Source organism: Pelobates fuscus, chromosome 11 (assembly GCF_036172605.1).
Source record: "Pelobates fuscus isolate aPelFus1 chromosome 11, aPelFus1.pri, whole genome shotgun sequence".
NCBI classification, from domain to species: domain Eukaryota; kingdom Metazoa; phylum Chordata; class Amphibia; order Anura; family Pelobatidae; genus Pelobates; species Pelobates fuscus.
Window position 1 is genome coordinate 43,115,727 of NC_086327.1, and position 26,096 is coordinate 43,141,822.

At 43.5% G+C, this 26,096-nt stretch overlaps 1 protein-coding gene across 1 annotated transcript in view; it reads right to left on the reverse strand.

Annotated features, from left to right (window-relative positions):
- The window catches only part of PTPRH (protein tyrosine phosphatase receptor type H), a 165,371-nt gene that overhangs the window by 52,578 nt on the left and 86,697 nt on the right, over positions 1 to 26,096 (reverse strand). Inside the window, exons 4-8 of the mRNA XM_063435559.1 lie at positions 19,639 to 19,914; positions 16,425 to 16,700; positions 12,898 to 13,173; positions 6,460 to 6,735; positions 1,427 to 1,702 (exon numbers count right to left, since the gene is read on the reverse strand). Of these exons, the coding sequence (XP_063291629.1) occupies positions 1,427 to 1,702; positions 6,460 to 6,735; positions 12,898 to 13,173; positions 16,425 to 16,700; positions 19,639 to 19,914 (1,380 nt within the window). The remainder of the gene's footprint in view (positions 1 to 1,426; positions 1,703 to 6,459; positions 6,736 to 12,897; positions 13,174 to 16,424; positions 16,701 to 19,638; positions 19,915 to 26,096) is intronic.

Genomic DNA, 26,096 nt, shown 5'->3' on the forward strand with positions numbered 1-26,096 from the left:
AATATGTTCACTTATCCTTATATTTAAAGCCCTAGAGGTTTTTCCAACATATTGAACCCCACAGTTACAGCTTAATAAATAAATTACACTTTTAGAATGACAAGTAATGGGGGATTTTATATTAAAGGACTTCTCAGTAACGTTTGGATTAAAACTTTTTTATACTTTTGTTGATAAGACTAGTGTTTTAACATGCGTTACATGTGTCACAATGATAAAATCCCTTATGGATTCCTGCCCATATTGTAAAAAAAAAATTGCTTTTCTTTTTCTATAAAACTTTTAGTTAAGATATGTTTAAAATTCTTTGCTCCCCTAAAATTAAACCTCAGTTTTGTGTCTATATGTTTTAAAACATCATGTTCTTGCGTTAAGATGTGCCGGTTCTTGTGCACTATTTTATTAAATATCAGGGAAATAAGACTCCCTGAAAATTATGGAAATAAGTCTTCTTATGTTCCTAATAAAGAACCTCAACAAAAAAAGAGCAAGGTATATCCCAATAACCCAAGAAAGCAAACAAAAGAATTATAGGGATGTCAAATCTCGGACAAAATATGATGCATGCAAGAATTCCTATAATTCCCCTAACCAAATAGGGAAAAATAAAGAGGGAGCAATTCGGAGTGGAATTGTCATTCTAAAAGGGTAATTTATTTATTAAGCTGTAACTGTGGGTTTCAATATGTTGGGAAAACCTCTGGGTCACATTTTGGTTGCACAAACACTATTTTTGTTTTGTATGTACCTTCTCTTAATAAAGTTTATTACCCCATATTGATCTTTACATAAGAAGTAATTCCTGTGGGTCTGGTTGGTCTTCCTAGTTTGGAGCTAACCATCCTCATCAGTTTTCTGGATCTTGCATTTAGTTTATAGCTTCTGAAGATTTGTCTCTGAATTTCAATGGATCAATCCATTTTTTACATGAATTAGAATGTGAATACCATCAGAAAACAGGTGGCAAAGCTGGAGTACTCTGTGTACAAAGTGTAAGATTCCCCCAAACTTTGGAGGGCAGGGTAATGCATTTATAGTGATACAGTCTTCTAATTCGTCAGCAAATTAAACCTACAATGATAGCTGCAATGTTATCTAATCCCCATGTATATACATCTACATTTCTCTATTGCACGCCTTTTACTCCTCTGATTAGTCTTCTCTAGGGTTACTATTATGTACTTCACATCACATTACAAGCTGTATCCGTAACTGTACTTTGACTGTTTTTGACTGTGACAACAAATATGTGTTACATTTCTGCCCCATGATATTTTACTGGTTCATTTCTACTTACACAAATTTTCTCTGATGCAAAGTTATCAAATGTGTTATTTTTATTTTAAGTGACATTAAAACAAGCCTGGAAACAATTGAAGATGTGCTGTTAGCTATAACTTACAGACACACATAAAGGTCTACCTACTTGTTGTTCCAGTGACGGGTGGAGAGTCAGAGCTTGGTATATTATTTATGGTCAGAGTATTAATTGTGAATGTGTAGTTTACTCCAGGTAAAAGGTTTTGCACTTCTTTACTGGTAACATTTTGGTCTGTGATAATATCCCCGGAATTGCTTCCATTAGACACTTTAATTTTATAGGAATAGGTGTCTCTGTTTATGTCATTGGGGTCAATCCATGTTAAGGTCAAAGTTGTGGTTGTACTGCCAGTTATGTTCACTTTACTTAACGCCGAGGGATCTGACAAAACAAGAAATTGAAATTGTGAGAGGAATATTCTACTTCCTAACATGTACTTACATTCTTAATGATAATAAGTGATTGCTATCTCCTGTCCTATTGTTTTTTTTTTAACCTACCTACTATAGACTGTAAGCTTGTTTGAGCAGGGTCCTCTTCAACCTATCATTCTGTAAATTTTTGTAATTGTCTTATTTATTGTTAAACCTCACCCTTTTATAATATTGTAAAGCACTACGGAATTTGTTGGCACTACATAAATGCCAATAATAATAATTATAATAATTAAATAAATATTTTTTCTTATAATTAAATAATTTCCCAATGTTTTTATACAGGTTATTATTTTGTACATAAACCGGGTTAACATCCAAAGGGATCAACAAATATACAATTCCCCATACAAGAACAGAAAAGAAAAAGAAACAGCAACATGCAATTGTCTTCTACATATGCATTCTCCACCTGTGCGTTGTATCAATGACATAATACTTCCAGTATGAGAAAAACATGGGCATCAAATTTAAGCATATGCTTCTGTTTTATTTGTGTTTTTGCAACCTAATGGAAGTGATGTATTTAAGTTTTCTGCTGAAGCATAGTGTGGTTGGGGGGATGCCAAGTTAAATACATGCGTCCCACCAGCCACACTATGCTGATCACCATCCTCTGGCAATTTCTCTCCCTTCTGAAGCCCCCAACATTGGACCTCTCAACATAACCTGACAAATGCAGATACAAACACTGACACACATGCAGATACACACATTGGCTACATACAGATACATGTACAGGTATACACACTGGCACACACACAGATACATACATACTGACAACATACAGATACACACTGACACACACACACACACACACACAGACACTGTGACAGACATACTGACACTGTGACAGACATACTGACACTGTGACAGACATACATACTGACACATACACAGACATACTGACTGGCACACCGACATACATACAGACACACAAACTGACACACACAGACATACTGACATACTGACATACACACAGACATACATACTGACACACACATAGACATACAAACTGACACACAGACATATACTGAGTGACACATACATACTGACACACACACAGACATACTGACACGCACACAGACATACTGACACACACAACGACATACAAACTGACACACAGACATATACTGACTGACACATACATACTGACACACACAGAGACATACATACATACAGACATACATACTGACACACACACAGACATACTGACACACACAAAGACATACATACTGACACACACAAAGACATACACACTGACAGACACACAGACATACATACATACTGACACACACAAAGACATACATACTGACACACACACAGACATACTGACACACACAAAGACATACGTACTGACACACACAAAGACATACATACATACTGACACACACACAGACATACATACATACATACAGACATACATACTGACACACACAGACATACTGACACACACAAAGACATACATACTGACACACACAAAGACATACACACTGATACACACAGACATACATACATACTGACACACACACAGACATACTGACACACACACATAAATACTGACACACACAAAGACATACATACTGACACACACACAGACATACTGACACACACACAGACATACTGACACACACAAAGACATACATACTGACACACATACATACATACATACATACTGACACACACACAGACATACATACATACAGACATACATACTGACACACACACAGAGACATACTGACACACACAAAGACATACATACTGACACACACAAAGACATACACACTGACACACACACATACATACATACTGACACACACACAGACATACTGACACACACAAAGACATACGTACTGACACACACAAAGACATACATACATACTGACACACACACAGACATACATACATACATACAGACATACATACTGACACACACAGACATACTGACACACACAAAGACATACATACTGACACACACAAAGACATACACACTGATACACACAGACATACATACATACTGACACACACACAGACATACTGACACACACACATAAATACTGACACACACAAAGACATACATACTGACACACACACAGACATACTGACACACACACAGACATACTGACACACACAAAGACATACATACTGACACACATACATACATACATACTGACACACACACAGACATACATACATACAGACATACATACTGACACACACACAGAGACATACTGACACACACAAAGACATACATACTGACACACACAAAGACATACACACTGACACACACACATACATACATACTGACACACACACAGACATACTGACACACACAAAGACATACGTACTGACACACACAAAGACATACATACATACTGACACACACACAGACATACATACATACATACAGACATACATACTGACACACACAGACATACTGACACACACAAAGACATACATACTGACACACACACACAAAGACATACATACATACTGACACACACACAGACATACTGACACACACACATAAATACTGACACACACAAAGACATACATACTGACACACACACAGACATACTGACACACACACAGACATACTGACACACACAAAGACATACATACTGACACACATACATACATACATACTGACACACACACAGACATACATACATACAGACATACATACTGACACACACACAGAGACATACTGACACACACAAAGACATACATACTGACACACACAAAGGCATACACACTGACACACACACATACATACATACTGACACACACACAGACATACTGACACACACAGACATACTGACACACACAAAGACATACATACTGACACACACACACAAAGACATACATACATACTGACACACACACAGACATACTGACACACACAAAGACATACATACTGACACACACACAGACATACATACATACTGACACACACACATACATACATACTGACACACACAGACATACAAACTCACACACATACATACATCCTGACACACACAGACATACATACTGACACACAGACAGACATACTGACACACAGACATACATACTGACACACACACATACATACATACTGACACACACAGACATACTGACACACACACAGACATACTGACACACCCACACACAGACATACTGACACACACACACACACACAGACATACTGACACACACAGACATACATACTGACACACACACAGACATACTGACACACACAGACATACATACTGACACACACACAGACATACTGACACACACATACAGACATACTGACACACACTGACAGACATACTGACACACAGGCAAACATACTGACACACACACACACACAGACAGACACTCTTCAGTTTCCTACCTTTGAAAGAGGCTTCCTTCCCTGTGGTCCAGTGTGCTGGCTGGTGTAGTTGGGAGTCTGGCTCTGCTTGCTTCCCCTCCTCACTGGATCCTGGCTAAGCAGCCTCCCGCGTGGCCCGATGTCTGTGAGGTGGGAGGAAGTGATTCGCGGACGTCACTTCCTCCCATTCAGCCGTTAAGCAAGGGCCCGGTCGCGCTGTTAAAGGGCCACAGCACCGACCGGACCCCTGCTAGAACATGCTCACTGGGTGGCTTTAAAGGACCACTCTAGGCACCCAGACCACTTCAGCTTAATGAAGTGGTCTGGGTGCCAGGTCCAGCTAGGGTTAACTAATTTTTTTATAAACATAGCAGTTTCAGAGAAACTGCTATGTTTATGAATAGGTTAAGCCTTCCCCTATTTCCTCTAGTGGCTGTCTCACTGACAGCCGCTAGAGGCGCTTGCGTGATTCTCACTGTGAAAATCACAGTGAGAGCACGCAAGCGTCCATAGGAAAGCATTATGAATGCTTTCCTATGTGACCGGCTGAATGCGCGCGCAGCTCTTGCCGCGCGTGCGCATTCAGCCGACGGGGAGGAACGGAGGCGGAGAGGAGGAGGAGAGCTCCCCGCCCAGCGCTGGAAAAAGGTAAGTTTTAACCCTTTTCCCCTTTCCAGAGCCGGGCGGGAGGGGGTCCCTGAGGGTGGGGGCACCCTCAGGGCACTCTAGTGCCAGGAAAACGAGTATGCTTTCCTGGCACTAGAGTGGTCCTTTAAGGGTATGGGCAACCGGTGGGCCCCCTTAGTGTGCGGGCCCCGGTGCAGCTGCAATACTAGTACCGCGGGCCCATTAGGTAGGGAAATATATATATTTTTTTAATTTATTGCAGGCAGCGGGGCCCACGGGGCAGCTGCTTTGGGCCCCCCATGAATAACTGGGCCCAGGGCAGCTGCCCCGTTTGCCCCTCCTTAAAGACGGCCCTGAATTAACCCTACAATGATAACTGCAATGTTATCTAATCCCCATGTATATACATCTACATTTCTCTATTGCACGCCTTTTACTCCTCTGATTAGTCTTCTCTAGGGTTACTATTATGTACTTCACATCACATTACAAGCTGTATCCGTAACTGTACTTTGACTGTTTTTGACTGTGACAACAAATATGTGTTACATTTCTGCCCCATGATATTTTACTGGTTCATTTCTACTTACACAAATTTTCTCTGATGCAAAGTTGTCAGCTGTGTTATTTTTATTTTAAGTGGCATTAAAACAAGCCTGGAAACAATTGAGGATGTGCTGTTAGCTATAACTTACAGACACACATAAAGGTCTACCTACTTGTTGTTCCAGTGACGGGTGGAGAGTCAGAGCTTGGTTTATTATTTATGGTCAGAGTATTAATTGTGAATGTGTAGTTTACTCCAGGTAAAAGGTTTTGCACTTCTTTACTGGTAACATTTTGGTCTGTGATAATATCCCAAGAATTGCTTCCATTCGACAATTTAATTTTATAGGAATAGGTGTCTCTGTTTATGTCATTGGGGTCAATCCATGTTAAGGTCAAAGTTGTGGTTGTACTGCCAGTTATGTTCACATTACTTACTGCTGAGGGATCTGACAAAACAAGAAATTGAAATTGTGACATGAACATTTTACTTCCTAACATGTACTTACATTCTTGATGATAATAAGTGAATGCTATCTCCTGTCCTATTGTGTTTTGACCCCACCTACTATAGACTGCAAGCTCGTTTGAGCAGGGTCATCGTCAACCTATCGTTCTGTAAATTTTTGTAATTGTCTTATTTATTGTTAAACCTCCCCCTTTTGTAATATTGCAAAGTGCCACGGAATCTATTGGCGCTATATAAATGCCAATAATATTAATAATTTTTTAAAAGTATTTTTTCTTATAATTAAATAATTTCCCAATGTTTTTATACAGGTTATTATTTTGTACATAAACCGGGTTAACATCCAAAGAGATCAACAAATATATAATTCCCCATACAAGAACAGAAAAGAAAAAGAAACAGCAACATGAAATTGTCTTCTAACTATGCATTCACAACTTGTGCGTTGTATCAATGACATAATACTTCCAGTATTTGAAACACATGGGCATCAAATTTTAGCACCTACTTGTGTTTATGCACCCTAATGGAAGTGTAGCCCATGCAGCGACACAGTGGGAGGAATGGGCCCTGATAGAGCTAGGAGGCAGGCATAGGAGGCTATTAGGATGTGGCTAGGGGGTTAGTAGGGGGTGGCTTAAGGGGGGTATTTTAGGTAGTTGCCATTTTAACAAGCCTACCCTTACCTGTATTCTCCCTCTTTTTTATTCCAGATGGATCCGGTGGAAACCTTCTTGGCGAGCGTCCGGATGATGGTGGGCCAGCACGGCGTCAGGTGGATTCAGGAATGTCTTGGAATGGCTGGGACGTCAACAGGACCCTCATCAGTAATGGAGGGACGTCCAACACGGAGGACAATGCCGCAGGACTGCCTTAGTACAAGTGATTTGCCAGCGGGACAGACAAGAAGAAGCCCGGGAGCCTTGAAAGTAATTTTCGGCAAGGAGGTCGGAGGCGCAGTGTCAGGCAACGGAGAGCAGTGGCCCGCGTTTCACGATGACCGTGGCGTGGGGCCGGGAAATACCCCCACACGTGACCAGCATCGGTGTGCGCCCGGCTAGAAGTAGGCCACGGGCAGGCGAGGAGGAAACTCGTGGGCGGCAGCGGCAGCCTTCCAGAGTACAAGGAGGGCCGTCGGGTGGACGGAGTCTACACTGCAGTCGGTGACTTCATCTAGTGAGTCTGAGCATGGGCACCCTGTCGCCCCTTCCCCCTCGTACCCTTAGCAGCAGAAATAAGCAGGCAAGTTCAGGATTAATTGGGAGAGCTGTGCTAGTTCCCCTAATGCGGCTCCTGCACCTTCTAAGGCCAGGGCACCCAAAAGAAACGCAGGCCCAGGCACAGGAAGCAGAAATAAGCGCGTCCAGGTCAGGATTAACTGAGGGTGGCTGTGCTAGTTCCCCTTATGCGGCTACAGCACATGCTACGTCCAGGACATCCCATAGAAATGCTGGCTCAGGTACAGGAGTGCGGTTTGGGGTGAGGGAGGGTATCCCTGCTCATCACAGACTCCCATCAAGCCCAGTGTTAGCTCAGCACAGATTCCCATTAATCCCAATGTAAGCAGTGGGGTTATGGATGGTCTCTTGCTGGCCCTGCCAGGGGTCAGGAAACATGTGCAGTGCCAGGCTGGCCAGGTAGCAATTAACAGGCTGTTATTTAGTGGCTATGGGCAGGAGGAACACGGAGTTCGATCTCAGGTGGCAAGAACACGTTCACCCGCGCCAAATCTGAGCAGCCAGCTGGGATGCACATCCAAAGATAGCCTGTCAGAGGATGAGCAGTTACAGCGCAAGGACAGGTGGTCCCTTGTAGGACAGCTCAGTGGGGGACGGCGACGTAGCGGCGAGAGATGGTCAGTCTCGTTAGCCAGGTGTAGCCGGTGCTGCCACAGTGCCTCTAGGTCAGCTAGCAGGAGCCCCAGTGATAAGCCCCGTACTACTTGCGGCCGTCCCGGACAGGACAGAGGGCACAGAGCTAATAAACTTGTCCAACCGCTGGAATCTAGGAGGGGATTGATAGGGATATCGGATGACAGTTTACCCAGATTTGGTTCTTATTTCAGTGCTCCTGACTCATTGCGTGCGGCGCTGGGCACTCTGGGAGTCGATGGAAGGAATGCTTCCCCGCGGTCACAAGCGGCCGGGCACAAGGCGGTGAGTCACCCTCTACACCACAAATAAAAGATTTCATTGATAGCTTGAGATCCTTACTAAACACTTTGCGTGAAGGGGAGGTCCAGGGGACACAATTTGGGAGAATTTGGGATCATCCAGGGGGCGGGTGTACTAAAGGGGCTGTGGGCACTATGTCAGCGGGCTTGAGCAGAAAAGATGATGCGACGGTTCCTGCCGCAGCATCAGGGGAAGTGGATGAGCGGGGTGAACTGGCTTATACTTGAAGCAGCACGGCAGAATATGCACGTATCTTTCGCCGGACCCTTAGGGTGTCATCTTAAACAGGACATGAAAGAAAGGATTTGGCAAGGAATTTCTAAAGATATTTTCCCTTCTTCCGCTGGAAGGGTATCTTGACTTGAAGGATGAGGACCTTAACCCCTTAAGGACACATGACATGTGTGACATGTCATGATTCCCTTTTATTCCAGATGTTTGGTCCTTAAGGGGTTAAGGATGTCAAGAAGGAGGAAGAAGAGAAAAGGCGGTGGTATCGGAAGATATTGAAGTCTTTCGGTAATTGGCTGCGGTCCTTTTGTATATTAGCCAGTGTACTAGGGTAAAAATTCCTGAAGCGTTGTTTCCAGTTCTTTTGTTACTTATCTGGATCTGGGAGGCCTATCGTACGTATGGGGGCTTAGCATGGTGGAAGTACGACCAGCAATTTCGGCAGCGCTTGTTGGCAATTACGGGAATGCGGTGGGACCAGATAGACCTGCCTCTATTGCTTAAATTGATGATGGCGCAAAAGACGACTGCCCCCATTTCGGGAGGGGCCGACGAGGGGTTCATCATCTTCCTCGCCTGCCGCTCAGAAAAAAATATTCTGTTGGCTGTTCAACAAGGGACAGTGCAAGTGGGGAGCTACTTGTAAATTTAACCCCTTAAGGACACATGACATGTGTGACATGTCATGATTCCCTTTTATTCCAGAAGTTTGGTCCTTAAGGGGTTAAACAGGAGTGCTCCGGCTGTGGATGTGCGCACAGTAATCATAAGTGTTTCAAACAAAGTAAGGTTGCAGCAGGGGGCGGGGGGAACTATAGTGGTCCAGTCCACTTCAGCGGGGACCAACGTCGGTGAAGGTCGGCGCAATGTTGCCTTGGCTGTTATGATAATACCCAATACGCAGTGTGAAAATCACCAGAACAACAAAGACAGATAGAAAGCCCCTATACCGGTCCTTAGACTGGCCGGATTTACGGGGACTAAGGAAAGCCAGGAACAAGACGAGGTCAAAGGAATACATAAGTACACTAAATCGAGGAATGAGCCGAGTCAGGGAAACCAGAAATCAGAGTAGTCAAAGGCAAGCCGGGTCAATACACAGATAATAGCCAAAAGAATACAGGAAGGCGCTGAGGTGAAACTAGGAACACAGAGGAACACTAGGAACCACAACAGGGCACTGATTTGGAGGCAAACTGGACTTTTATATGATTGGGGGCGTGATTATGATAACCACGCCCCCCAGAAGGTACGTGTGTATTGAGCTCTTTTGCTTAGAGCTCCTCTAAGCATATGTGCGTGCACTGCCTCTTTAAAAGGGGTGGGCGCATACCGACCGGCGTCCCTGATGCTTAATGCATCTATTCTCTGCGTGGGAGCGGTGGTCTGACCGGTCTTACCAAGGTAAGTGATTTGCGGCTTACATTGGCTAAGCCGCTATGCTTACCAAGACGATGCACATTTGTTGCGAGAGGGTTTTCCAGAGGGCTTTTTTATTCCATTCAAGGATAGGGTTGTCAATCGTCATTTTCACAACTTGAAGTTGGCTTTAGAGCACCTGGGGGTGGCTTGTGACAATTTTTTTAAGGAGGTTGAGCTGGGAAGGATGGCGGGGCTGTTTGTGGATCCTCCGTTCTGGGACTTACAGATTTCGCCATTGGGGGTTGTTCCTAAGAAGGATGTGGGTAAATTTAGACTAATCCACCATTTGTCGTACCCTAAGGGGTCATCAGTTAATGATGACATCGACTTGGAACTCTGTTCTGTTTCCTATGCATCATTCGGCCATGCAGTTGAGTTGTTGAGAAAAGCATGCTCCAGCTCCTTAATGGCGAAATCGGCCATTGAATTGGCTTTTTGATTGTTGCCAGACCACCCGGACTGTCATCATCTCCTGGGCTGTTTTTTTCGACAATGCTTACTATGTGGCTAAAAGACACTGGAGCTGTACTGTACAGAAAATAATCCCTGCTTCCACTCCTCCCTTCCAGCCATAAGGGAAATAGGTCATTGTGACTGTACTGTGTGTGTGTGTGTGACTGTACTCTGTGTGTGACTTTAACAGTGTCTGACTGTGTGTCTGTGTGTGTGTGTGTGTGTGTGTGTGACTGTACTCTGTGTGTGACTGTCTGCTTGTGTGTGTGTGAGACTCTACTCTGTGTGTGACTGTAACAGTGTCTGACTGTCTGGGTGTGTGTGTGAGAGAGAGACTGTCTGCCTGTGTGTGTGTGAGACTGTACTCTGTGTGTGACTTTAACAGTGTCTGACTGTGTGTGTCTGTGTGTGTGTGTGTGTGAGACTCTACTCTGTGTGTGACTGTAACAGTGTCTGACTGTCTGCGTGTGTGCACGTGTGTGTGTGTGTGTGAGTGAGAGACTGTACTGTGTGTGTGACTGTCTACCTGTGTGTGAGACTGTACTCTGTGTGTGACAGTCTGTAACAGTATCTGACTGTCTGTCTGTCTGTGTGTGAGACTGTACTCTGCGTGTGACTGTCTGCCTGTGTAACTGTGCCAGACTGTATGCCTTTTTGTTTGACTGTAACCAGGGCCGGTCTTTGGGGTGTGCGAGCTTGGCGGCCGCACAGGGCGCCATGGCAACAGGGGTGCCAGGTGGTCGACACAGCTCGCAGTCGGTCACTCACAAACCGGCCCGAATTGGAATGCAAGAGGAGCGTGGAGGAGGAGTGTGGGGGTGCGACGTCGGAAGGATCCGCTCAGTGGGCGTCAGGGCGGCAGGTGCTCTTCAGTCGGCGAGTGAGCGGAGTGGGAAAAACTAACAGCTGGATACAGGGAGCAGCAGCCTTTAATGTAAGGGTTTGTTCTTATTGCTTTTTTTATTTTTTAATATAACTATTGCATTTTATTGAAGCGGGCAGGGGGCTAGTGATAAAAGGGGCAGAGGGCAGGTGATAAAGGGCAGCAGGGGGCTAGTGATAAGGGGGCAGGTGGCTAGTGATAAAGGTGGCAGAGGGCTGGTGAAGGGGGGCTAGTGATAACGGGGGGCAGGTGGCTAGTGCCAAAGGGGACAGAGGGCTGGTGATGGGGGGGCTAGTGATAAGGGGGGCAATGGTTGGTGATAAAGGGGGGCAGGGGCCTGGTGATAAAGGGGGGCAGGGTACTGATGAAGGGGGCAGGGGACTGGTGGTAAAGGGGGACAGGGTACTGATGAAGAGGGGCAGGGTTTTGTTGAAGGGGGTGCAGGTGACAGATTGTGAATGTGCCTGAAAGTGTCTAGAGGGGGTCAAACAAAGATGGTGGGGGCGGGTCGCCACAATATTGGCTCGCACAGGGCACCTGAACACCTAAGGCCGGCCCTGACTATGTGTATAACCTATAACATAAAGCAAAGCTGGAGTACTCTGTGTACAAAGTGTCAAATAGATCCCCCCCACTCCCCAAACTCTGGAGGGCAGGGTAATGCATTTATAGTGATACAGTCTTCTAATTCGTCAGCAAATTAAACCTACAATGATAACTGCAATGTTATCTAATCCCCATGTATATACATCTACATTTCTCTATTGCACGCCTTTTACTCCTCTGACTAGTCTTCTCTAGGGTTACTATTATGTACTTCACATCACATTACAAGCTGTATCCGTAACTGTACTTTGACTGTACTTTGACTGTTTATGACCGTGTTATTTTTATTTTAAGTGACATTAAAACAAGCCTGGAAACGATTGAGGATGTGCTGTTAGCTATAACTTACAGACACACATAAAGGTCTACCTACTTGTTGTTCCAGTGACGGGTGGAGAGTCAGAGCTTGGTATATTATTTATGGTCAGAGTATTAATTGTGAATGTGTAGTTTACTCCAGGTAAAAGGTTTTGCACTTCTTTACTGGTAACATTTTGGTCTGGGATAATATCCCAGGAATTGCTTCCATTCGACACTTTAAATTTATAGGAATAGGTTTCTCTGTTTATGTCATTGGGGTCAATCCATGTTAAGGTCAAAGTTGTGGTTGTACTGCCAGTTATGTTCACATTACTTAACGCCGAGGGATCTGACAAAACAAGAAATTGAAATTGTGAGATGAACATTTTACTTCCTAACATGTACTTACATTCTTAATGATAATCAGTGATTGCTGTCTCCTGTCTTATTGTGTTTTGACCCCACCTACTATAGACTGCAAGCTCGTTTGAGCAGGGTCCTCTTCAACCTATCGTTCTGTAAATTTTTGTAAATGTCTTATTTATTGTTAAACTTCCCCCTTTTGTAATATTGCAAAGCGCTACGGAATCTGTTGGCGATATTTAAATGCCAATAATAATAATAATAATTAAATACATATTTTTCTTATAATTAAATAATTTCACAATGTTTTTATACAGGTTATTATTTTGTACATAAACCGGGTTAACATCCAAAGGGATCAACAAATATACAATTCCCCATGCAAGAACAGAAAAGAAAAAGAAACAGCAACATGCAATTGTCTTCTAACTATGCATTCTCAACCTGTGCGTTGTATCAATGACATAATACTTCCAGTGGGAGAAACACAAGTGCATCACATTTTAGCCCCTACTTGTGTTTTATTTGTGTTTATGCACCCTAGAGGAAGTAATGTATTTAAGTTATTTGCTGAAACATAGTGTGGTTGGGGGGACGCCAAGTTAAATACATGCGTCCCACCAGCCACACTATGCTGATCACCATCCTCTTGGAATTTCTCCCCCTACTGAAGCCCCCAACATTGGACCTCTCTATAACCACATATGTAACTAAATGCATATATGTGTGAATGATAGTGCCTCTGTGATATGTGTTACTGTACACAGGGCCGGCGCTACCATAAGGCGGCCCAGGCGGCCGCCTTAGGGCGCACCGGCCCTGGGGGCGCAAAATCAGGCTGACCGGAAGGAGGGAAGCGCTCTGCGCTCCCCTCCAACTGACGACCTTTTGTAGCGTGGCCGAGCGCCCGGTTCTGCGGGCGCGCGAGGGAGCACTCTCCCATGTGTGCTTCCTCTTCAGCTCCCTCGCGCGCCGCATACTGATACCGGAGCCGGAAGATGACGTCATCTTCCGGCGCCGGCATCCCTACGCGGTGCGCGAGGGAGCTGAAGAGGAAGCACACATGGGAGAGTGCTCCCTCGCGCCCGCCCACCAGCCCGCCAGCCTGGGAGACAGACAGCCAGCCACCAAGGGAGACAGCCACCAAGGGAGACAGCCAGCCAGGGAGACAGACAGCCAAGGAGCCCAGGAGCCTAGCAGCACCACTGGACCCCAGGGAATCCCTTCAGCACTCCAAAAAGGTAAGGAGGCTGGGGGATTTAAAAAAAAAAAAAACCATGTGTTAGTGTTAGTGTGTGTGTGTGTGTGGCTGCTAGTGAGTGTCAGTGTGTGTGTCTGCTAGTGAGTGTCAGTGAGTGTGTCTGCTAGTGAGTGTCAGTGTGTGTGTCTGCTAGTGAGTGTCAGTGAGTGTCAGTGTGTGTGTCTGCTAGTGAGTCTCAGTGAGTGTCAGTGTGTGTGTCTGCTAGTGAGTGTCAGTGAGTGTGTCTGCTAGTGAGTGTCAGTGTGTGTGTCTGCTAGTGAGTGTCAGTGAGTGTGTCTGCTAGTGAGTGTCAGTGTGTGTGTCTGCTAGTGAGTGTCAGTGAGTGTCAATGAGTGTCTGCTAGTGAGTGTCAGTGTGTGTGTCTGCTAGTGTCAGTGAGTGTGTCTGCTAGTGTCAGTGAGTGTGTCTGCTAGTGTCAGTGAGTGTGTCTGCTAGTGTCAGTGTGTGTGCCTCCTAGTGAGTGTCAGTGTGTGTCTGCTAGTGAGTGTCAGTGTGTGTCTGCTAGTGTGTCTGCTAGTGAGTGTCAGTGAGTGTGTCTGCTAGTGAGTGTCAGTGAGTGTGTCTGCTAGTGAGTGTCAGTGAGTGTGTCTGCTAGTGAGTGTCAGTAAGTGTGTTACTGTGTGTCTCTTACTGAGTGTGTTTGTGTGTGTATTAGTGAGTCTGCTTGATGTCTGTTAGTGAGTGTGTGTCAGTGAGAGTGTATGTTTTGTAAGTGAGTGTGTATGTATGTCTGTCGCTGAGTGTGTCTGTCAGTAAATGTGTGTGTCTGTTAGCTGGTGTGTATGCATCTGTTCGTGAGAGTGTGTGTGTGTCTTCAGCACTTACCTTTCTCTAGCGCCGGACTCCCTTGGCGCTGGGGATCCCTCCGCCTCTCAGCTCCGAATGCTCTTGCCGCGCATGCATTCAAACCGCCCATAGGAAAGCCTTACTCAATGCTTTCCTATGGACGTTCAGTGTTTTAGAATAGCGGAAGCTCCTCTAGCGGCTGTCAGTGAGACATCAACAAGAGGCTGGATTAACCCTCGGTGAAACATGTTTTCAGCTGCAGGGTTAAAACTAGAGGGACCTGACACCCAGACCACTTCATTGAGCTGATGTGATCTGGGTGTCTGTAGTGGTCCTTTAATTGTGTGTGCATCTGCATGCACTGGCGTACATACCGCGGTCGCAGGGGTCACATCCCTGCGACCAGGTGCCCGCCGCCATGATGTCTATATGCCTGCATGTATGTCTCTGTCTGTGTCTGTATGTCTGTATGATTATTTCTGTGTTTGTATGAACCTTATTTTGAACGAGGGTGGGGGGCACCAAAATGCATCTTCGCCTGTGTAACTAAAAATCCTAGCACCGGTCCTGACTGTACACATAAAATGAATGTGAGCAACTAAACGTCAATTTTATATTTGTGTGACTCTATATGTTATGTGTGCACTACATGTGTAATGTGAGTGAATTAATCAATATGGGTTTGTTTCACATTGATTTGTACTATGTGTATAACCTATAACATAAAGCAAAGCTGGAGTACTCTGTGTACAAAGTGTCAGACTCCCCCAAACTCTGGAGGGCAGGGTAATGCATTTATAGTGATACAGTCTTCTAATTCGTCAGCAAATTAAACCTACAATGATGGCTGCAATGTTATCTAATCCCCATGTATATACATCTACATTTCTCTATTGCACGCCTTTTATTCCTCTGATTAGTCTTCTCTAGGGTTACTATTATGAACTTCACATCACATTACAAGCTGTATCCGTAACTGTACTTTGACTGTTTATGACTGTGACAACAAATATGTGTTACATTTCTGCCCCATGATATTTTACTGGTTTGTTTCTACTTACACAAATTTTCTCTGATGCAAAGTTATCAAATGTGTTATTTTTATTTTTATTGAAATTAAAACAACCCTGGAAACAATTGAGGATGTGCTGTTAGCTATAACTTACAGACACACATAAAGGTCTACCTACTTGTTGTTCCAGTGACGGGTGGAGAGTCAGAGCTTGATTTCTTATTTATGGTCAGAGTATTAATTGCGAATGTGTAGTTTACTCCAGGTAAAAGGTTTTGCACTTCTTTACTGGTAACATTTTGGTCTGTGATAATATCCCAAGAATTGCTTCCATTAGACACTTTAATTTTATAGGAATAGGTGTCTCTGTTTATGTCATTGGGGTCAATCCATGTTAAGGTCAAAGTTGTGGTTGTACTGTTGGTTATGTTCACTTTACTTAACGCCGAGGGATCTGACAAAACAAGAAATTGAAATTGTGAGATGAACATTCTACTTCCTAACATGTACTTACATTCTTAATGATAATAAGTGATTGCTATCTCCTGTCCTATTGTGTTTTTACCCCACCTACTATAGACTGCAAGCTCGTTTGAGCAGGGTCCTCTTCAACCTATCGTTCTGTAAGTTCTTTGCACTTGTCTTATTTATTGTTAAACCTCTCCCTTTTATAATATTGCAAAGCGCTACGGAATTTTTTGGCGCTATATAAATGGCAATAATAATAATTATAATAATTAAATAATTATTTTTTTCTTATAATTAAATAATTTCCCAATGTTTTTATACAGGTTATTATTTTGTACATAAACTGGGTTAACATCCAAAGGGATCAACAAATATACAATTCCCCACGCAAGAACAGAAAAGAAAAAGAAACAGCAACATGCAATTGTCTTCTAACTATGCATTCTCAACCTGTGCGTTGTATCAATGACATAATACTTCCAGTGGGAGAAACACAGGGGCATCAAATTTTAGCACATACTTCTGTTTTATTTGTGTTTTTGCAACCTACTGGAAGTGATGTATTTTAAGTCTTTTGCTGAAGCATAGTGTGGTTGGGGGGAGGCCAAGCAAAATACATGCGTCCCACCAGTCACACTATGCTGATCACCATCCTCTGGGAATTTCTCCCCCTACTGAAGCCCGCAACATTGGACCTCTCTATAACCACATATGTAACTAAATGTATATATGTGTGAATGATAGTGCCTCTGTGATATGTGTTACTGTACACATAAAATTAATGTGAGCAACTTAACGTCAATTGTATATTTGTGTGACTCTATATGTTATTTGTGTATGTGTGCACTACATGTGTAATGTGAGTGAATGAATCAATATGGGTTTGGTTTCACATTTATTTGTACTGTGTCTAACCCATAACATAAAGCAAAGCTGGACTACTCTGTGTACAAAGTGTCAAATAGATCCCCCCCCCCCCCCCCCCCTCCACTCCCCAACCTCTGGAGGGCAGAGTAATGCATTTATAGTAATGCAGTCTTCTAATTTGTCAGCGAATTAAAACTACAATGATAACTGCAATGTTATCTAATTCCCATGTATATACATCTACAATAATTATGCACTCATAATTATTTTACACACCCACATCACGTATGCAGTCTAGCACACATATTACATTGTGACAATGATGTGTGTGAACTGAGAACATTAGGTTTAATATGTAGGTGAGCTGTGCTGCCACCTAGCTTCAGGGAGTGGAGAGACAGGGCTGAGGGAGGATGGCAACATTGTGATGTATCAAACAAAGAAGGACAATTTTATCAATGTTCTAACCGCTGCTAATTATGAAAGGTTGAGAGCCCCCTCCCCCAGATTCAGTGGAGTCCTATTTAATTATTTGTGTATTTTTTATTTATATTATTTATGTATTATATTTTATTTCCTCCTTGCCAACTCGGCTAGCTGAGCAACCAGGGGATGATATGTGTCTCGTAAATTGGAACAAAATTGAGAAATTAAAGCGGCACTGTCATGCTGAATCCCGTTTTTTTGTAACCCCCCTCCCGCCTCCCATACATCCAACTGACCCCTTAGTCACCCCCAAATGCCCCTAAACCCCCCAGATTACCTATTTATTAATCTTTATTTACTGCCCGATCTATATTCAGGGCGCCGCCATCTTTGTGTGGGTAGGTGAAGTCCCTGTGGGACACGTCATCTGCCCACACTAGATAGCACCGAGATTCCCGCACATGCCCAGTGAAACACCTGGACATGCGAACGGGAATTTCATCTATTCATTCATCAGACAGACGAATGAATGAATAGAAAAATCAGACAAACAAACTAACACTCAGTATCAGTGTTCGTTTGTTCGTTCAGTTTATTACAAGGAGGGAGCTACCGGCACGCAGCTCCCTACTTGTAATATGTAAAGACAGAAGCGGCAGGGAGCAGTGCTCCCCACCACTTCATAAGCCCCCCCCAGGTCCCCCTCTCACTCTATGGGGGTCAATATGACCTCCATAATAGTATAAAGGAGAATAAAATCTCCTGAATGCCCCTACTCGCTATACCGCGAGTATGGGGCATATCTACTAAACAGTGAGCAGCCTGTGGCTGCTCACTGTAAAAAAAAACCCTACTATGAGGCCCCCACCCCTGCACGGTGTGTAGGGGGCCATAAATAACAATGGGGGGGACGGGGACCTACTGTCCTCCCCCCCAGGCCCCCACCCCTGGGCGGCGGGTGGGGGCCATAATGATAATGAGGGGGGGGACCTACTGTCCTCCCCCCGGCCCCCACCCGTGGGCTGCGGGTGGGAGCCATAATGATAATGAGGGGGGGGACCTACTCTCCTTCCCCCCGGCCCCCACCCCTGGACTGCGGGTGGGGGCCATAAAGATAATGAGGGGGGGGGGGGAAACCTGCTGTCCTCGCCCCCGGCCCCACACCCCTGGGTGGCGGGGGGGGGGCCATAAAGATAATGAGGGGGGGACCTACTGTCCTCCCCCTCTCCGGCCCCCACCCCTGGGCGGCGGGTGGGGGCCATCCAATCACAGTGCTCTATGTCATTTTACACAGCAGGGTAAAGTTCTTTGGAATTTTCCCACGCTGTGTAAAATGACACAGAGCACTGTGATTGGATGGGTTTCAAGCAGTGGTGTATCCTGGTTTTGTGCTGCCCTAGGCAGGACAAAACTCAGGCTGTACTTTGACTGTTTATGACTGTGACAACAAATATGTGTTACATTTCTGCCCCATGATATTTTACTGGTTTGTTTCTACTTACACAAATTTTCTCTGATGCAAATTTATCAAATGTGTTATTTTTATTTTAAGTGACATTAAAACAACCCTGGAAACAATTGAGAATGTGCTTTTAGCTATAACTTACAGACACACATAAAGGTCTACCTACTTGTTGTTCCAGTGACGGGTGGAGAGTCAGAGCTTGATTTATTATTTATGGTCAGAGTATTAATTGTGAATGTGTAGTTTACTCCAGGTAAAAGGTTTTGCACTTCTTTACTGGTAACATTTCGGTCTGTGATAATATCCCAGGAATTGCTTCCATTAGACACTTTAATTTTATAGGAATAGGTGTCTCTGTTTATGTCATTGGGGTCAATCCATGTTAAGGTCAAAGTTGTGGTTGTACTGCCAGTTATGTTCACATTACTTACTGCTGAGGGATCTGACAAAACAAGAAATTGAAATTGTGAGATGAACATTCTACTTCCCAACATGTACTTACATTGATAAGAATAATAATTAAAGAAAGTATGTTTCCTATAATTGAATAATGTTCCAATGTTTTTATACAGGTTTAATTATTTTGTACATAAACCAGGTTACATCCAAAGGGATCAACAAATATACAATTCCCCACGCAAGAACAGAAAAAGAAACAACAACATGTAATTATTTTCCAACTATGTATTCACAACTTGTATGTTGTATCAATCATCGTATTATTTCCAATATGAGAAACACATAAGCTTCGACTTTTAGCACTAACTTGTTTTTAATTTGGTGTATTAATGTTTTCTGCTGCAGCATAGTGTGACTGGGGGGACGCTATTTTAAATACTTGCGTCCCACCAGTCACTATGCTGATCACCATCCCTTGGAATCTCCCCCATACTAAAAGCCCCCAACATTGGACCTCTCTATAACCACATAAGTAAGTAAACATATATATGTGTGAATGATGCACCCTCTGTGATATGTGTGACTGTACACATAAAATGAATGTGAGCAACTAAACGTAAATTGTATATTTGTGTGACTGTATATGTAATGTGTGTATGTGTGCACTACATGTGTAATATGAGTGAATTAATCAATGTGGATTTGGTTTCACAATGATTTGTACTATGTGTATAACCTGTAAAAATATAAACTCATAATTATTTTACAGACCCACATCACATATGTAGTCTACAGAGGTGTAACAAGATACCATCGGCTCTGTAGCAAAAATTGCCCTGGACTCCAATGTGACTCATGGCCCTCAGCCCCTCCATCTGTCTCATTCTCCCCCCCCCCCCCCCAACATCCATCCAGGTTTCTCTTTCTCCCCACAGCCTTTCCAAGTCTCTCATTCTCCCCTCCTGCTCTTCCATTTGTCTCATTCCCCCCTATCCCCTACATGTGTCTCTTTCTCCTACCCCCAGCTCCTACATATGTCTCATCCCCCCCCAGCTCCTCCATGTGTCTCATTCTCCTCCTCCCAGCTCCTACACGTGTCCAATGCCCCTGCCCCTATTTGTGTCTCATTCTCCCCAAGCCCCTCCATGTGTCTTATTCTGCACCCCAGGTCATCCATGTGTCTCATTCCCTCCCCTCATCCCCTCCAGGTGTCTCATTCCTTCCCCCAGCCCATCATTTGTCTCATTCCCTCCACTGAGCCCCTCCATGTGTCTCATTCCCTCCCCCAGTCCCTTCATGTGTCTCATTCCCTCCCCAGCCCCTTCATGTGTCTCAAGTGAAATTGTGAGATGAACATTCTACTTTCTAATATATACTTAAAGTCTGAATAATAATCAGAATTAAAGAAAAATATATATTTTTTTCTTATAACTGAATATTTTCTCAATAGTTTTATACAGGTTATTATTTTACAGACAACAAGAACTAGAAAAGTTAACATTAACAAATCAGTACAGAAATAGAAAAGCTCTTATTTATGCAAGATTCCTTACAAGCGAATGGTACTTTGGTGTACTTTGTTGAACCCTTTGACATGAATACGGAGTATTATCTGGAACCTTCAATGTCACCTCTTTTCTGTCACATGTATGTGTTATAAGTTCTAGACATCTACGTTTTAGTAAAGCCTTAAAGGGAAACTATAGTGTCAGGAAAACAAACTCGTTTTCCTGGCACTATAGCTTCTTCTTTTGTCAAGACCCACTCCCGTGGTGCAGAAGTCGTTAATAATCCCTACTGTCACTTACCTGGGTCCAGCGCCAATGTCCCTCGGCACTGACTCAGGTCCGCCCATGTTCCTCCCCGCCGCTTGCTGTCGGCGGGGAAGACCTAATGCGCATCCGCGGCAATGGCCGCGCTCGCATTAGGATCACCCCAGAGGAAAACATTATTCAATGCTTTCCTATTGGGGATTCCGGCGACGCTGGAAATCCTCATGCATAGTGTGAGGATGCCCAACGTCGTTTTAAACCTGTAATTTGTAGGACCAATGTTAGCAATGTTTGGGCTTATTTCCAATCTTGTTACTTATTATCTGTTATAAGCAGTTGTTAATAACAACAATCATTAGTTATTAGCAGCCAGAAATTACCATCCATTTTCTAACCATAACTACAGTCTTGAATACTTGCTGTTTAGTAACATCTGTCATAACAAGTTATATCATCACATTGCATTCACCATTTTTAAAAAGTGAAAAACAATGTGCATGTAAAAATTAATTACGAACAATACTAGGACAAAGTTCTTATTAATCTTTCCAGTACCATAGTGGAGAACAGAAAATGGTTTAACACTTACCTGACAATGTCGACTACCTGTGTTCTTTTCACGCAGAGTTGGTATCGTAAAACAGAAATTCATATTTCTGAATTATCATATCAGTTTTGACCAAACTAGGACATTGTTCATTTGCTGAGGGTGTGAGCTGATGGTTGCTAGCCAATGAATAATGTCCCAACTTGGTAAGATAATACAGAATTATGGACTTTTACTTTCCTATATCAGATGAGACTCAATGAACAATGATATCTAGCAGAGACAAGTAAGTGTCAAACTATTTGCAAAAGTACAGTTTACCATTGGGCTACACTAAAGAATTCCAGGCACCATAATAACTAAAGGATGTTGTAGTTATTATGAAGCTTGACAGGTATTACAGAATAGTTAAACATATGTTAATTCAGTTTATAATTTGTTTCCCCTGATAATGACAATACATAACAAAGGGCCCCATGGTGGGGGGGGGGGGTGGCATAGTGTCCCTTAGGGCCTCATCTGTCACTCCCATTCTACAGGGAGTGCAGAATTATTAGGCAAGTTGTATTTTTGAGGATTAATTTTATTATTGAACAACAACCATGTTCTCAATGAACCCAAAAAACTCATTAATATCAAAGCTGAATATTTTTGGAAGTAGTTTTTAGTTTGTTTTTAGTTATAGCTATTTTAGGGGGATATCTGTGTGTGCAGGTGACTATTACTGTGCATAATTATTAAGCAACTTAACAAAAAACAAATATATAATATATTATAACCCATTTCAATTATTTATTTTTACCAGTGAAACCAATATAACATCTCAACATTCACAAATATACATTTCTGACATTCAAAAACATAACAAAAACAAATCAGTGACCAATATAGCCACCTTACTTTGCAAGGACACTCAAAAGCCTGCCATCCATGGATTCTGTCAGTGTTTTGATCTGTTCACCATCAACATTGCGTGCAGCAGCAACCACAGCCTCCCAGACACTGTTCAGAGAGGTGTACTGTTTTCCCTCCTTGTAAATCTCACATTTGATGATGGACCACAGGTTCTCAATGGGGTTCAGATCAGGTGAACAAGGAGGCCATGTCATTAGATTTTCTTCTTTTATACCCTTTCTTGCCAGCCACGCTGTGGAGTACTTGGACGCGTGTGATGGAGCATTGTCCTGCATGAAAATCATGTTTTTCTTGAAGGATGCAGACTTCTTCCTGTACCACTGCTTGAAGAAGGTGTCTTCCAGAAACTGGCAGTAGGACTGGGAGTTGAGCTTGACTCCATCCTCAACCCAAAAAGGCCCCACAAGCTCATCTTTGATGATACCAGCCCAAACAGTACTCCACCTCCACCTTGCTGGCGTCTGAGTCGGACTGGAGCTCTCTGCCCTTTACCAATCCATCCATCTGGCCCATCAAGACTCACTCTCATTTCATCAGTCCATAAAACCTTAGAAAAATCAGTCTTGAGATATTTCTTGGCCCAGTCTTGACGTTTCAGCTTGTGTGTCTTGTTCAGTGGTGGTCATCTTTCAGCCTTTCTTACCTTGGCAATGTCTCTGAGTATTGCACACCTTGTGCTTTTGGGCACTCCAGTGATGTTGCAGCTCTGAAATATGGCCAAACTGGTGGCAAGTGGCATCTTGGCAGCTGCACGCTTGACTTTTCTCAGTTCATGGGCAGTTATTTTGCGCCTTGGTTTCTCCACACGCTTCTTGCGACCCTGTTGACTATTTTGAATGAAACGCTTGATTGTTCGATGATCACGCTTCAGAAGCTTTGCAATTTTAAGAGTGCTGCATCCCTCTGCAAGATATCTCACTATTTTTGACTTTTCTGAGCCTGTCAAGTCCTTCTTTTCACCCATTTTGCCAAAGGAAAGGAAGTTGCCTAATAATTATGCACACCTGATATAGGGTGTTGATGTCATTAGACCACACCCCTTCTCATTACAGAGATGCACATAACCTAATATGCTTAATTGGTAGTAGGCTTTCAAGCCTATACAGCTTGGAGTAAGACAACGTGCATAAAGAGGATGATGTGGTCAAAATACTCATTTGCCTAATAATTCTGCACTCCCTGTATATTAAATCTTGTAATTATCACCGTAGGCCAACACCCCACCACCTATGGCTCTACATAGGTCGAGCTTCTCTCACCACTTGACAACTAGCAGGTCCTCACTTGTCACCATGATATCATTGTAATCTAATTTAGCCACTTGGCATTAACAATAGCATGCCGGTCCAAGTTACGTGTGCTCAGTCCACATACTGATATCATTCTTTTACGTTCATAGCATGTCTAACGTTTCGGCTCATGGTGACTATATATGTCCTTAGCAAATACCGAGCAAGATCCTGTTCTAATTTGTTCTGATTTTTCAAATCTCATAATGATAATGAAAGACTAGGTACCAGCCAAGAGGGTTCTATTTAACACAGTCTGGCCAAATTTTGTAATATGGTTTCATCAGTAGTGGCTTCCATTTCCACTATTCCCACCAGATTGGAGAATTTGGAATCTGCTAACAGTCCAGCCAATCCACAAGCCCCAACGTCAATTTACAGCTTTTCGAACATATACATCCTTTACCCACTGCATCTCTCACGTAGAACTGATTAGAAAGATAATGACACGCTAGTACCTGGTTCCCACAAAGCTGGCCCGGATCTACCCCGATGCACCTGACACATGTTGGAGGTGCAGTATGCATGGGGGCACAATATCGCATATCTGGTGGGACTGTTCGGCTCTTCAGCCTTACTGGAATATGATAACCATACTATTATCAGAGGTGCTCCCAGGACTGAAAGAAGTGACCTTACACCCACCCAAAAGAAACTGGAATTTCATACCCTAGTTTTGGCAAACCTGCTCATTACAAGGAAATGGAAATCAACCAAGATACCTTGCAAAGAGGAGGTAATATAACAGGTCACTACCAACAGTCAATATGAGAAAATGGCACACTTGAGCTCCACCAGAACCCACAAAAAGATGGAGGGTTGGGCCCAAAGGGACGCATGGGTGTCTAATAAGCAGGAGACTAGGTTAAAGCCAGGGCGGCAGTAGACAAGGGGCCGGGCCCACCCCTTCTTCCAACAAACCCACTTTGGCAAATACACATCCGATTGGAACCTAGGTCCTACTGGGCCACCCCGCCCTCGCCCCTGCATCTCCCCTCCCTTCTCCCATCCTACCTCCTCACCATACTCCTCCAACTCGGGCAACACTCATCACTCCACACCCCTGTGGAAAAGACAGGTCGTTTGCCTCTGTCCGGAGGATCCACATATGCGCACAGTAAGCAATACCTAATCCAAAGGTGAAACATTACCTTATATTCCAAGAATGATACACACCGCGACTGTTGTTGTGAAACAAAGTCTCATGTCACATACGTTTCACTGAAAATGTTTGGGTAGCGAGGATGCACACCATTGTTACTTTAGACATGATTTTGTATCAGTCATATTTGTTTCTATCATATATGTTAACATTAATAAGCTATGTACTTGATAAGCCATGTACTTGTTGTACGTTTGTTCAATGTCTCCTTACTAGTACATTGAAAAAAAGAAAATAAAATAAATAAAGAATTTAAAAAAGAAATAGCTGATACTTGGTTATGATCTAACTTTCGGGAGTTCTCTTATACGTACAGCCAACTGAACCCATGCAATTAGGGATGATGAGACTATCCGAGGCTGAAAACCTATATAGGAGAAACAAAGGACTGTGGATAAAAGGGTCATTTGACAATAGCTTGTCCTATTCGGCTGGGAAACTTGCACACCAAATAACCGTTCGGGGACCAGCCTTAGGTGTGATGTATATGTCCCCTGGTATGCGTCAAAATAGGTTTATGCTTTCCGTTTTCGCCCAAAG